The sequence below is a fragment of the Myxocyprinus asiaticus genome, chromosome 36 (assembly GCF_019703515.2).
Source record: "Myxocyprinus asiaticus isolate MX2 ecotype Aquarium Trade chromosome 36, UBuf_Myxa_2, whole genome shotgun sequence".
Taxonomy (NCBI): domain Eukaryota; kingdom Metazoa; phylum Chordata; class Actinopteri; order Cypriniformes; family Catostomidae; genus Myxocyprinus; species Myxocyprinus asiaticus.
In genome coordinates, this window is record NC_059379.1 from 29,555,349 (window position 1) to 29,569,522 (window position 14,174).

At 35.7% G+C, this 14,174-nt stretch overlaps 2 protein-coding genes across 4 annotated transcripts in view; one reads left to right on the top strand and one right to left on the bottom strand.

Moving 5' to 3' along the window:
* si:dkey-191m6.4 (rho GTPase-activating protein 22) overlaps positions 1-3,321 on the top strand; it is a 52,491-nt gene extending 49,170 nt beyond the window's left edge. Inside the window, exon 10 of the mRNA XM_051674199.1 lies at positions 297-3,321. Within this exon, the coding sequence (XP_051530159.1) occupies positions 297-519 (223 nt within the window). The 3' untranslated portion in view covers positions 520-3,321. The remainder of the gene's footprint in view (positions 1-296) is intronic.
* An 11-nt stretch (positions 3,322-3,332) lies between these two features.
* Positions 3,333-14,174, bottom strand: part of LOC127426968 (mitogen-activated protein kinase 8-like) — a 38,619-nt gene continuing 27,777 nt past the window's right edge. For 2 of the 3 annotated variants that reach the window (XM_051674200.1, XM_051674201.1), the window contains exons 9-12: positions 11,016-11,140; positions 10,777-10,840; positions 8,542-8,619; positions 3,333-6,243 (exon numbers count right to left, since the gene is read on the bottom strand). In XM_051674200.1, the coding sequence (XP_051530160.1) occupies positions 6,095-6,243; positions 8,542-8,619; positions 10,777-10,840; positions 11,016-11,140 (416 nt within the window). In that variant the 3' untranslated portion in view covers positions 3,333-6,094. Of the gene's footprint in view, positions 6,249-8,541; positions 8,620-10,776; positions 10,841-11,015; positions 11,141-14,174 lie in introns of all 3 variants that reach the window. The other variant, XM_051674202.1, reaches the window with a different exon arrangement.

A 14,174-nucleotide genomic window follows, 5' to 3' on the forward strand; every position in this document is an offset into this window, starting at 1 on the left:
AAAAACAGTGACTATTTTAACAAAGTTTCAAACATTTCATCCATCTGCCATTGTTGAGACAAACAGGTAGCCCCACCGCAAACTTATGGGATCGGTTCAAACAAAGCAGATTGTAATTCTGGTTGGTGGTGCTTGTTTGGTTACACAATTCTCCTTTAAATTATTTATGTTTAAAAATGAATAGCAATATTTAAGCACTAGTAAAAGTAACATGTTAAGTGTGCAGCTCTTCTGAAAAGAATATTTATTTTCAAGATTTTTGTACACTTACAAATCGATTTTACTCCCCTCTGCAGGTTGGAAGAGTCAAGTGCAGCCCTGCGTGCACAGATGGAGAGACTCACGCAAGAGATGGAACAGGAGAGAAAAAGAAAACGAATGCTTGAGATCAAACTTAGGAACTCTGAACGGGCTCGTGAGGATGCAGAAAATCGTAATCGCCTCCTTGAGAAAGAAATGGAAGATTTCTTCTCCACACTAGGGGACCTGGCGCTTGGAAGCCGTACCAGTGACATTTAACCAAAAAAAATATATCTATAAATAAATAAACACACCCAAAATGAATCATAATGACATGGTGTTACATAGCCATGCAAGCTGTTTATTATACTATATGTCTCAGTGGCCCTCAGGCGTCTTCATAAATTACATGGAAAAGGTCTACACTTGGATGTTATTACAAAATGTGCTAATGCAGATGTCCAGCAATCCGGACCTAAAATTTTGTAAATATAGTTCACCCAAAAATGAAAATTCTGTCATAATTTACTCACCCTCATGTTGCTAAAATAGTATAACTTTCTTCTTGAGCACCAAAAGATAAGTTATACAGAATGTAAGGTACTGACAGTCTGTATTCACTGTCATTGTATGGGGGAAAAAAGATGCAGTGATGAGTGAGGCTAAAGGCCCCGGCACACTTCATACGATATCAAAGAACAAACGAATGTGATGTCATTTAGAACTAAATCTGGCCAAAACAAAGATGTTTTTGACTTTGTTTCAGTGGTTTTTAACAGCTTGCTAGCACAAACTCCTTCACCACTACCGGTGAAGAGCTGCAAACTTCTGGCAAACATTTGCGGCGAATCACAAACCACGATCATTCACGTAGAGACATTTTCCATGAACGTGTCATCTGATTTTTTTTGTTTAATTAGTTTACTAAAGGGTTAGAGTTAATCATATGTACTCTAATACACTGTAAAAAATAAAAAGTTGAGTAAACCTAAAAAAGTAAGACAACCAGCTGCAAAGCATTTTTGAGTTTACTCAACTTTAGGCAAATTAGTTTTACCAATTTAATAATTCAAGTTGGATTGAAAGTTCCATGAACTTAATACAATAATTGCAGCGAACTCAAAAATATTAATTATTATTACGTTCAATAAACTTGCATTTTTAAGTATAGCTGACCATAATTTTCAATATTCTTGAAACTTGTGTAAAAATATTATTTTTAAGCAGATCTACATTTTAATTTAAGATCATGTATCAGCCCCACCAAATAGTTGGTCTAACCTGGGGGGTCAGTGATCAAACTGAGCATGCTCAAAAGCCTGAATATTCTACCTTCACCACCAAACTTGATGTTATATGTGCTCACTGTGACTTAAAAAGCCGTTCACACATCTGCCCAAAGATATGCCTATTATCATTCTTTTGTCTGTATTCTACCCATTAACACTCTTTTATAGTCCAATCTTTACAGCAGTATCCTTGTCATCACAAATTACAATAACAGAGTGTAATCAGTGCATGTTATGGCCACGTATACTGTGATGGCACATTAGCGCCATGAATTCAGAATGTAAAACAAGACAATTTACACATTATCTACTACAGCATTTATATTTCTGTAAATCATCAAGTGGTTAAAACAGCTTCTTTTACATGTAGTCTTCAGCATCCTCATATTTAAATGTACTTCTAAACGCCACCCCCAGCGGTGTGCCATTTTTTTTTATGTTTGCAAACAGTATGTTGTTGCTAAGCTGTATTGAACTTTTTGGCTCTGAGCGAAGGACGAAAAAGCACTTGGCCGTGAGTGTGCGGGGGGCCTTAACATTCTGCCTAATTTTATGTTTCATGGAAGAAAGTCATACAGGTTTGGAACAAGATGAGGCTGAGTAAATGATGACAGAATTTTCTTTTTTAAGTGAACTATCCTTTTAATGTTGGCCACTTTCACACTAATATTTGAAAAACTACCAAGGACATAAAGCAAAGCCATCCCCCCTTTCCAGCAATGTAGCATTTCTTATAACCCTTGACCACCAGTTGTTTTAAAGCATTTTCTGGAGTTTTCAGTGGACAAAGAACATGTTAATGGGACGTCTGAATTCAGTAAAGAAATTTGTTCAAGTAGAATCATGCACTTTTTGCATGATCAAGTCCATTTAACAACAACAGCCAGTTTGCAGGACAAATAGAGCAGTTCTGTTGGCTTTGGCACATTAAGCAGACCACTGCCTTAGAAAAACATGTAAATTATATGGACAGTGGGACAGTGCCTTTGTTGAGATCTCATTTTGGAAAACGTAATGTTGCTAATGTCACTAAAATAGCTCTAGATCTTGGCATTGATTACATTTTCATGCATTTTGGGTGGTATTTTAAGATTGTCAAAGTGATAGTACCGCTTTCATAAAACAAAATAAAAGTTAGAAATGTGACTGGTCTAATTTTAATTATTTTAAGTGTAAAGAAATCTAGAAATGCTTTGTGGATGTTTTTTGTTTCCCCCCCCCGCCAGAGTTTGTATGTTTCCAGATTTTGTATGCTCAGCTAATTCTCTGATCAACATTGCATACTTGTAGTTGACACTATACACTAGCATGATGGGTATTAGCCTAATGGCTAACTTTCCGGGCTGCAAATACAAAGGTTTCAGGTTCAATCTTAAAAGAAAGAGACCCAGAAACTGGACATCACCATTGTGCCCTCTTGCAAAGAATTTTTAGCTGCTCAAGTTTCACTTATCAATCCATTTGCATTTTAGATTCATTTCTAGAACAACTGCTTTTACAAAAGACTTTAATGTCTGTTTAGAATGTGTGAAGATGTGATACATCATCATCATCATTATTAGACTATTATACCGTGGTCATACATGACAAATAGTCTTATGTGTTGTGCTGAAATGTTATCAAGTGTCACTGTGGTGCTATGTAATTATTCACAAAGACCTAAATTAAATGGAAAACTTTAAAGACTGTACCTTTTGTAATGCTGAATTTGATAATTCTATGGTACTGTTTTGTTATCTATAACTAACACAGCTCCCTTTGGGGAAAATAGATTGAATTGCAATGAGACAGCTGGGAAAATGGTTCTGATTCAAACTGAAGTGTTTATTTGCAGGTCATGTTCATGTTGGTATCATAACATCCCAGTGCATTCTCTGTAGTAGTGCACTTCTCATTATCTGTATGCTGTTCAGGGTGCACACAGAGCTAGAAATTTACAACTAAATGTAGGGCTCGCATTGCTAGCAAATATTACATACCAGCAACAAATATGAACAAGCTGGTAATTCAAGATATTTTACAGATGCTTTTGAATTGGCCTTTCCAAGTAAAAAAAAAAAAAAAAAAAAAAAATCCAATGGCCATTCATAACACCTTCCTAACACATTTGTCAGCCATAGATTTTCAATTTTTGGTAAGACAGGTTTGTAACATCATGCCTATGATAATCAACCAAAAATAAAAAATACAATCCAGATTTAAAAGACCAAAGTACCAAACATCTCGACCTCTGGGTGCATCAAACTAACATGTCTAGATCTATCAATTTACAACTAGCATGACAGCAGTGGGTATTGCACATGAACTGTAAAAAATTAATACAAAGAAAATTAAATGAAAAGATCAAATTTACATTTCAGTTCTTTTACTTCTTGAAGTATACATAATGTACAAAACTATACGTTACCTACTATTGACAATAGTTCACTTCCAAAATAAATAAATAATGAAATCTGTATTAACATCTTATGGGCAGCTACTTTGCAAAAAAATAATAAAAAAAAAAAAAAAAAAAAGTGAGGGAGGTAGTTCATCAAAGCCTACTTTGATCTAAATTTTAAAATGTTTGAGAGATGAGATAAAAGCAAATGTGAAAAAAAAAAAGAAAAAGAAAAATCATGTTAAAATTCATTAACTTCCCAAAAGAGAACAAAGAAAAATAAGAGCTCTTAAAATGACCCCACCCCTAACCCCAATGTAGGCCAATTATTATGCAAACAATAACCTTTACTTTTCCTGCATCCCCAGCTATCACCACACATACACATTTACATTCCATTACATTGCCTCATGAAAAGTAGTCCCCAGACACCTACAGCATTTGATGCAATATCTTGCATATTTCCGTCAACAAAATAAAGCTGCAAACCATATTCAAACACACCAAAAATAACCAATTTCCAGTTTTCTAATACTTTGATGAAAGACCTCGTTTGAAGAAATTTCCCTTTACAAATTATCAGATAATTTATCATGTGTCATGATAAAGTTCTATCATCTTCTCAATAAGCTTTACCCTTTCAATCTACGGCATACCAATACAATAGAAAAATAGACACCACATGATATGAACAGTATTACTTTGAAAAACCTCTGTCTCCAAAATGTCTCCATCTTTCGAATTCAGGAATGAATGCTGGACTCAGGCACTTAATCCATTTTATACACAAAATAAAAATCCCTAGGTATTAAGCCAATGATGAATATCAATTCTAAATTTAGCATGAATTTCAGTTCAAAAGGATTTTGTTGTATTCTTTTCATAAAGTGTACAGTAGAAGGAGGATGGTTTACATTACATTAATTATTGTAAACATATAATTACATTCCGAACATTACATTTGCACAATGCATAACATTTGAAATATGTGATATTTTCCCAAAAATTAGAGTGGAAAATTGATGGCCCATCTTTTTATGAGCGTTACACAGCTGTTCATAAACCACTACAGTCTATTAAAAAGAAGTGGTTCCTTGGGGATCCATTGGGAACCTGCAGCCTATTTCTTCATCCATTTACCATGATCACTGTATCCTAAATCGCATTCATCAGATCACCTTTGGGAGCTGTTTTTTGTTTCTCATAACATGAGATCACATAGATACAGGTCTCCTGGTTGTAAATCAAACATGAGTACTGTAAATTCATAAGCATAAGCCCTAGTGTTTCACATATTGCTACAAGCCAAATACCCAATTTCAGTTTCATATCATATACTGAACTGTTCAAAACAAGAGCTTTATAAGAAGAAGATTTTGCCTTGTATTCCTGTACTGGGCTATACACTGAAGGAAAGCTTAATAGAATGCTCTAAGTTACTGTTTTCGTTGTTTTAGGTTGAAATATGTACAGACTGGATTACACATTGTGACACTGGGATTTTTTTTTTTTTTTTTTTTACACAATCTTGTGTACTAAAATTAGAAATAAAATAAAAAGAAAAGAGTAGCTTAATGACAATAAAAGCACTTTTTTAATTGTATTTTAAGACAACCAAATAAACTACTGTTTTTCAAATAATGAACTAAATGTTTTTAGGTAAATTTCATATTTAAACAACCTTTGCTTCTTAGACCAATACAATGTGTCGCTCAAACTGCGATCCGATGCATTTTATGACACCACTGACTCCAAAACAGTAGTAACAGTGTGGGAATACTCATTGCCGACATTTGGCCAGAAGATGGATGTGCCACTTCATGAACCTCCACTAATTAGTGATTAAAATGGCTCTCTGCAAACCTGAAAAATCAAACATCCCGAAAATACCATTTATCTTTACAAATAAACTCAAACCATTCCACATCCAAATGGCAAGATGACGTAGTAGTAGCTTTAATCTGATGTCAAATCAAAGTACAAAAAGAATAACATTAAAGTAATCAGAGTAATGCTGGTTTGGTGTAAAAGCTTTTAAGGAGCCCTCAAAAACTCTTACCTCTTATTTTTGACAATTCAAAAGAACTTATCAGTTTAAAAAAGAAAGGAGGACATGTTTCCAAACTGGCGTGTACGCTGTGCCAGTTAATACAGGTGGTAGCAGGGACTGGAGGAACGAGGATAGTCATCTGCAGCAGCCCAGTGCTCCCGTGGAGGTCTCCTGACTGCTGTCTGTATCCGAGGCCAAGGTGTGGTCGGTGGACATGGACGAGACGTCATTAATGGAGGAGGATGACGTCGAGGGCTCCTGGGAGTCATTGCTCACTGCTGAACCTGTGCTATGAGAAACAGATCAGACTTCAATCAGCCAGGTTCTACTGAAAGCAGTGTGAAGGTGGACATACTTGGGCTATTACACTTGAAATTGCCATTTTTACCCTTGGTTAATGTTATCCTGAGTCATCTTGTTCCATATTATCTGGGGTTAGTATTTTATCCTGGGTTATCAGGTTACAAGATTTCACACTGTATTGTTCTTATTTGCACAAGTTAATAACATTGATTGGACAAGTACAGTGTGAAACAAGCACCTGAGCTATTTTAACGCTTGTCCGTCTGTGGAAATAATTGTATACAGTGCTGTGGAAAAGTATTTGCCCCATCTTGATTTCTTCTGTTTTTGTGTATATCTCATACTAAATTGTTTCAAAAATTCAAACAAAATCTAACATAAAACAAAGTTTTGAAAATGCAGTTTTTAATTGATAATGTTATTTATTAAAGCAAAAAAGTTATAGAATACCAACTGGGCCTGTGTGAAAAAGTATTTGCTATTGCTAAATAGTTACTAAATCCCCAAATCTATAAAACTGCATTCATAATGGGGTTAAACTGGACTAGACACACCCAGAACTGATTACTGCCAGCCCTGTTCAATCACATCAACACTTAAATATAACTTTTTCAGCAGCATGAAGTTGGCTAAAAGGTCTCACCCAGTAGCACACTACGCCAAGGTCGAAAGAAATTCCAGAAATTATGGTGATTGAAATACATCAGTCTGGGAAGGTTTAAAAAGCTATTTCAAAGGCTCTGGGACTCCAAAGAACCACAGTGAGAGCCATTATCTCCAAATGGAAAAAACTTGGCACAGTAGTGAACCTTCCCAGGAGTGGCGACCTTCTAAAATTCCTCCAAGAGCACAGCGACGACTCATCCAGAAAGTCACAAAAAAGCCAAGGACATCATCCAAGGAACTGCAGGCCTCTCTCGCATCAATAAATGTCACTGTTCATGACTCCACTATCAGAAAGACACTGGCCAAAAATGCCAACCATGGAAGAGTGGCGAGATGAACTTACCAAGAGGAACATTAAGGCTCGTCTGAATTTTGCATAAAACACACCTTGATGATCCTCAAACCTTTTGGGAGAATGTTCTGTGGACTGATGAGTCGAAAGTGGAACTGTTTGGAAGACAGGGGTCCTGTTACATCTGGCATAAATCAAACACAGAATTCCACAAAAAGAACATCATACCTATGGTAAAGCATGGTGGTGGAAGTGTGGTGGTGTGCGGATGTTTTGCTGCTTCAGGGCCTGGGCAACTTGCAATAATTGTGGGAAACATGAATTCTGTTCTCTACCAGAAAATCCTAAAGGAGAACGTCCTGTCATCAGTCCGTGAGTTGAAACTCAGGCGCAACTGGATAATGCAGCAAGACAATGATCCAAAGCATAGGAGTAAGTCCACCTCTGAATGGCTTAAAAGAAGCAAAATTAAAGTTTTGGAGTGGCCTAGTCAAAGTCCTGACTTGAACCCGATTGAGATGCTGTGGCAGGACCTTAAACGGGCAGTTCATGCTTGAAAATCCTGCAATGTGGCTGAACTAAAGCAGTTCTACAAAGAAGAGTGGGCCAAAATTCCACCACAGCGTTGTGAAAGACTGATCTCCATTTATCAGAAGTGTTTGGTTGCAGTTGTTGCTGCTAAAGGTGGCACAACCAGTATTAAGTTACTATTAAGTTAAACAGGGCAGTTAGTGTTTCAATAGGTTTTGGATAACTTTTTTGCTTCAATAAAAATATATATATATTTGAAAACTGTATTTTGTGTTTACTCAGGTTGCCTTTGTTTTATCTCGTTTGAAGATCTAAAACAATTTAGTATGAAAAATACACAAAAACAGAAGAAATCAGGAAGGGAGCAAATACTTTTTCACAGCACTGTACATAATTCTGTCTCTTGATGACTCCAGTTATCTTATTTTTTAAATACAGCACATAAATGTTTCTGTGACTGTACAAAGCGCATTAATATGCAATTAGCCAAGAAATGTTTAGTTTATGATTGATTGTCTGTTTCTAAACACTTCTCAAAAGTCATGAAAATCATAATGTAGCTCTCAAACCAAATATGGCACCTATTGCAAAGGTTGGATGTCATATATAAGAGCTGAAACTAGAAACTCTGAAACTTTTTTTTTTTTTTTTTTTAACTACAACTAATAGGAAGCCTGAAAAATAATGAAACTTGTGAACTAATGAAAGAACGTATTTCAAAAATCAAAATTTTAATAACCCTAGTGTGAAAAGCCTACTGGATTGTTGGTTACATAAAGAGAAAACTAACCTAGTGAGGCTGGCTGTCCTCGGATCATCCCGTTTTTTGTCCGCTCCTCCCAGTCCAGCACTTCCTTGTATATGAGCTCTGATCAGGGAAGAGGTACAGAAAAGCATGAGATTGCACCAAGAGTTCACATCAGGAAACTCTGATAGTTGAGCACAGACTACTAAACACGTCCACAGATCGCCTGTTCTTATAGAGGCACAAATGTTCACCCTCACAAGACCATGTGCTCAGCTAGCAAGAACTTCGAACATCTTATTTAGGTCCGCTGCGTATGAGAATGACATTTAGATCACCCGATATCGGCAACTATCGGCATAGATTTTGCCAATAACTGATAGTTCAAAAGAGCAACTATTGGCACCGATTAATTGGTAAAACCGATATATCATGTACATCTAAACCAGTGCTTCTCAACCGGGGATCCGTGGAACCCAAGTGGTCCATTGCGTAATCGCAGGGGGTATGTAGAATAGTTTAAAAAATATTTAAAAATCGCGTTGTTGAGAGAAAAACCTCACCAAAAATAAGTCGCATCTGAGTATGTCACACTGACAGAGGTTGTATAGGGAAAGCATTAGGACCTGGGAACAGCCGTCCGACTTTCCTTAAGCTGCTCAACATGTCAACAGGCACTCCATGATGTTTACCTCAGTCTCCTACAGTATGCATCATATCATGGTGTATTTGGGCTTTTGTTCCACAAGCTTCTACTTAAAAATTGTGTGAAACAGTATTTCATATTATGTTCATGTTTCTTAAAAAAAAAATGCGACCAACAAGCCACTTCTGTTTTTAACCTATGTAAAAAGTTTGAGAACCACTTCTCTAAACTGTTTAACCTGTATAATGCTGAAATGGGAAATGAGGTTATTCGAAAATATCTGTGCATAACCTCAATTAGAGGTAGACCGATATTTTTACAGATTAATTGTGCTGATAGTTGCTTTTTGGGACTATCGTTTTTTTGCAAAAACTTAGTTTTAGTTTTTCTTAATGTGGAAACGTGCCCCCATCAGCACATACTGTACATTGTGTCTCCAACTGCATATCTTGTGAATAATAACAAAAAACCTCATCTGGTGATATATATATGTATATATATATATATACACACTACCAGTCAAAACACTTACTCATTCTTTATTATAATTTTTTTTTTTCTTCACATTTTAGAATAATAGTAAAGTCATCAAAACTATGGAATAACATAAATGGAACTATGGGAATTATGTTGTGTTGTCTAAACAAAATCCAAAATAAATCAAAACTGTGTTATATTTTAGCATCTTCAAAGTAGTCACCTTTTGCCTAGAATTTGCAGACATGTACTCTTGACATTTTGTTGGGCACTTATTGGCTGCTTTTCTTTATTATTTGGTCCAAGTCATCAATTTCAAAAACGTTTTTTTTTTTAATTAAATTTTAGTTTTATAATGAAATGAATTGATATGGTTACACAATTATATTTTTGTCTACAAAACTAATTTCAAACATTTAAGCATACGCCTTCAGATCAAAAGATTTTTAAAATCATGAGAAACATACACACACACACACACACACACACACACACACAGTACTGTGCAAAAGTTTTAGGCACTTGTGAAAAATTTTTTTCAAAAGTAATGCCATAAATAGTTTTGATTGATCAGTTAACGTCGTACAAAGTGCAGCAAACATAATAAAAAACAAAATTAATACTTTGTATGACCACCCTTGTCATCAAAACAGCACCAATTCTCCTAGGTACACCTGGACACAGTTTTTAAGGTTCTTGGCAGATAGGATGTTTCAAGCATCTTGGATAATTCGCCACAGTTCTTCTATGTGTTCAGGCTGTCTCAATTGCTTCTGTCTCTTCATGTAATCCCAGACTGACTTGATGTTCAGTGGTGGGCTCTGTGGGGGCCCATGCCATCTGCTGCAGGGCTCCCTGTTCTTTTATTCTATTCTATTCGAAAAAGAAATGGTTGGGAATCTAAAACCTATATTTTCTATTAACACACTAATGCAGAAGATAAAAATAACCATGTAAAGACAAATGTTTTTTGAAAAATCTTATGTGCCTAAGACTTTTGCAAAGTACTGTATATGTAAGGATTCATTGATGACGGACCCTAGAATGAATGAAAAATAATGCACAACCTGAGGTGGTAATGCGGCCACCAGACAGAGACTAAATATTATGATCAACAAAACCATATAATAACAGTCAATGATTTAATAAAAATGCACCTTTCCACTCTTCCACTGTGTGTTCTCTCTCATCAAGCTGTTTATCCATGATCGCCGGTGGAGGCTGAAATGTCAATCAGATTCGTCACAAAAGGAAAGAAAACAAGACGTCATGCACTCCATTAGTCCTGCTCTCCAGAGAGTTCACAAAGTGTCATGCAGAGCGAGCTCCCATCTGGGTTTTGAAGTCAACGACACCCTGCCGCCGGGGCAGAAATAATTAAAACAGAACCACTTACCGCTTCCACTTCTGATGGATCGTACCACACATTGATGTAGGGGTGCTGGAGGGCCTCATCTACTGAGATTCGTTTCGACGCATCTATTACCAGCATTTTGGATAACAAGTCTCGCGCCTGGCTTGCTGCAAGGTAATTGCATTTAAATCAGAGAGTGAATTGAGTAGAAAATTAACCATGGACAATCATGCTTATCCTGGATTAGTTAAGGGGACTTAAATTTGATCTGTTTAATGAAGGAAAAACAAGACTGTGTATCTTTAGAAGCCAAACTTCTGCAAAGCAGTTGAAAAATAAGGGTTTAAATTAAAGGAATACATTCACCCAAAAACAAAAAAACCTGTCATGCTTTACTCACCCTCATGTTGTTCAAAAACAATGACTTTCTTTTTAGGGGGATGGGAATGTAAAGGCCTATTCACATCAAGCCCAAATTTAAAAGCGCTTCTGAGCAATGCTGTCTTAGCAACTGTTGCCCTACCGCCATTACTCTGACACACGTTTGCTATTTTCCAATGACAGCCTATGGAAGTAATGTGTGTTTGAGTACTTAAGCAGTATTTTATCAAAATAATAACAACAAAAATATATAAAACACGTTGTTGCGGGGTCATTTGTAATAGTGACACAAGTTACCCAGAGAGGATACACGCAGTGTTTTTCTTTATTTTGATTAAATAATCTTAAAATAATCTGGAGAAGAGCATGTTATGGAATAAACTGGGTTAGCCCTCATTCCCAAATGAACAAACACACTATATAAATTCTGCAACGATACCTACATTTGCTCCAAGGTAAACTAAAGCTAATAACTGCACGTTAATTCATTTATGTATTGATTCAAGTCATAGTAAAAGTGATAGTAAACAGTTCACAGCATCAAAATGAGTGTTATGAGATGTTATAAACAGCTCTGTTCACTTATGCTAATGTTTTAAGATGTGCAATCGCTATTAAATTAAGTTTTTCTCTTTTCAAGTGACTGTAATAATCGTTTGCCTTGATTTTGATTCACAGTCTCCAGTTTTAATTAAATTACTGTGTAATTTAACAATTTATCTTACAAAAAACTTCAGATAAATATGCATTACAATGTCACTCTTCATACCATCCCACGTTAAAATATTATACATTCCATTTATTAAATATTTTGCCAAAAACAGCGTCCTTCACGGCAATCTCCCATTCATTACAATGGGGAGTTTTGCAGAGCTTGTCAAAGCGAGCGACCGTAACTAAGGATGGCGAAGCTCAGCGAAGGGTAAATTTTTCACCCAGAGTCACTGCTGCTGCGTTGGTAGCGCTAATCAACTGGCAAACACCGGCAGTGGATGTGCAGATGCTAATGAGTTTACACACCCCCAAGAATTATATCACTATGTAAAACTATATAGACTAAGTTCTTGAACCCGGTCTATTTTTGAAAATCTGCTTATAATATATGTACATTTATTAGGGCTGCACTATAATGGTTAAAATAATAATCACACTTACTTTGCTCAAAATTTTAATCACTATTATCAATCTCAATTATCCTGTCATTTGAGAACTATTTTTTTTAAAGAAAATTACAGTGCTGCATGATTTGGATGACAATCACTGCTGCCAGTGCTTAGATGTTAAATAATAATAAAAAAACATAACATTACATTAAAGAGGTCATGAAATGAGGAATAAAATTTTCCTTGATATTCTGACATATAAGGAGGTCACTGTACTATAAAACATACTGTAAGTTTAAGAACTCAAAGCTTCCTCTCCAGTCCAAAAATATAATTTATTGTTTCCACCCTGAAAAAAAAAAAAAACTACTCGTTTTGAAATCGGCTACATTGTGACATCACAGTGCAATATAATTTGCATAGTCCCTGCCTCCACAACATACGTAATCATCACAGCCAGTGAGTTGACAGAGTCCAAAGACGTTGTTGTGTTCCTGGTTGTCGAAACACTATATCCCTGCATAGCGTTCTGAAGGATCCCTATGTTAGGAATAACTGGCAAATTCAAACGAAGCTCCTGAATGCATAAATGTGGGATATGAGAATAAATGCTAATTGTTGCACTACTTGTTGTGTGTAATTATGTGTATATTAGACTTTAAATTGTGCTGTGTTAATTTGATGTTATTGTAAATTGGTATATGTCTCATCACTGTCACGACTGCTATGTTGATTGGAACTGCACCCAAGAATTTCACACACCATTGCACTTGTGTATATGGTTGTGAGACAATAAAAGTGATTTGATTTGATTTAAATGTTTGGATTATTTGGATTCATGTATGAAATTAATTCTTCTGAGAACCAAGGATTCGGGCTTTGCAAAGAAACTAGCATTGATAAATGTAGCAGTGGCAACAATATTGGACACAACAGAAATACAAGTGCAATTCTAATGTTTCATCTGCCTGTGTTTGTTTGATATGTAAGGAATTGTATAGTCAGCCGCTTTTATCACAAATTAAACCATGGTCATGACTCCAAAGGGCAGTGAATAATGCTTATTAAATGTTTACTTACCAAGGGAATGCATAATTTCTCAAAAAATATTGATCTGAGATTAAATTATTTAAATATGTTAGAAGAACGTGGAGCGCAATAAAAAAACAATAGTACACTATATGGTAGTAAGGCTGCCAGCTTTCTCATCTGTCTCGTTATAGCCACGATGTCCCGTATTTAAGCAGCAAATTTATCGAGGGAGACCCCCTCCCCAGGTCAACCAGTGAATCATTTCAAATCATACAGCTTGATACACATTAATTAACTCTTTACATTCGCAGCTTGTGTTGTACTATTTTCGCTGTTTAAATAGCGTTATTTTACTACCAAATCTTGTATACCTGATAAGTATTAGGGAGAAACAGTGTGACGATTTTGTTCAGTTTTCTACTGTTATTTCAGTTGAACAATTGTTGTAGTTTAATTGTGTGCTTTACATACATTTTGACCTGGCTGATTATTTCTGCTTGCTTGCTCACTAATACTGCAGACGATTATGGTTTATAAACCATGAGAGGAAGAAACCGTGATCACAATTAAAATACTATTAATGGATTAGTTCACCCATAAATGAATATTCTCTCATTATTGAGAGATTTGTATTACTTTTTTTTCTTCTGCTGAACACAAAGATTTTTTGAAGAATATTTCAGCT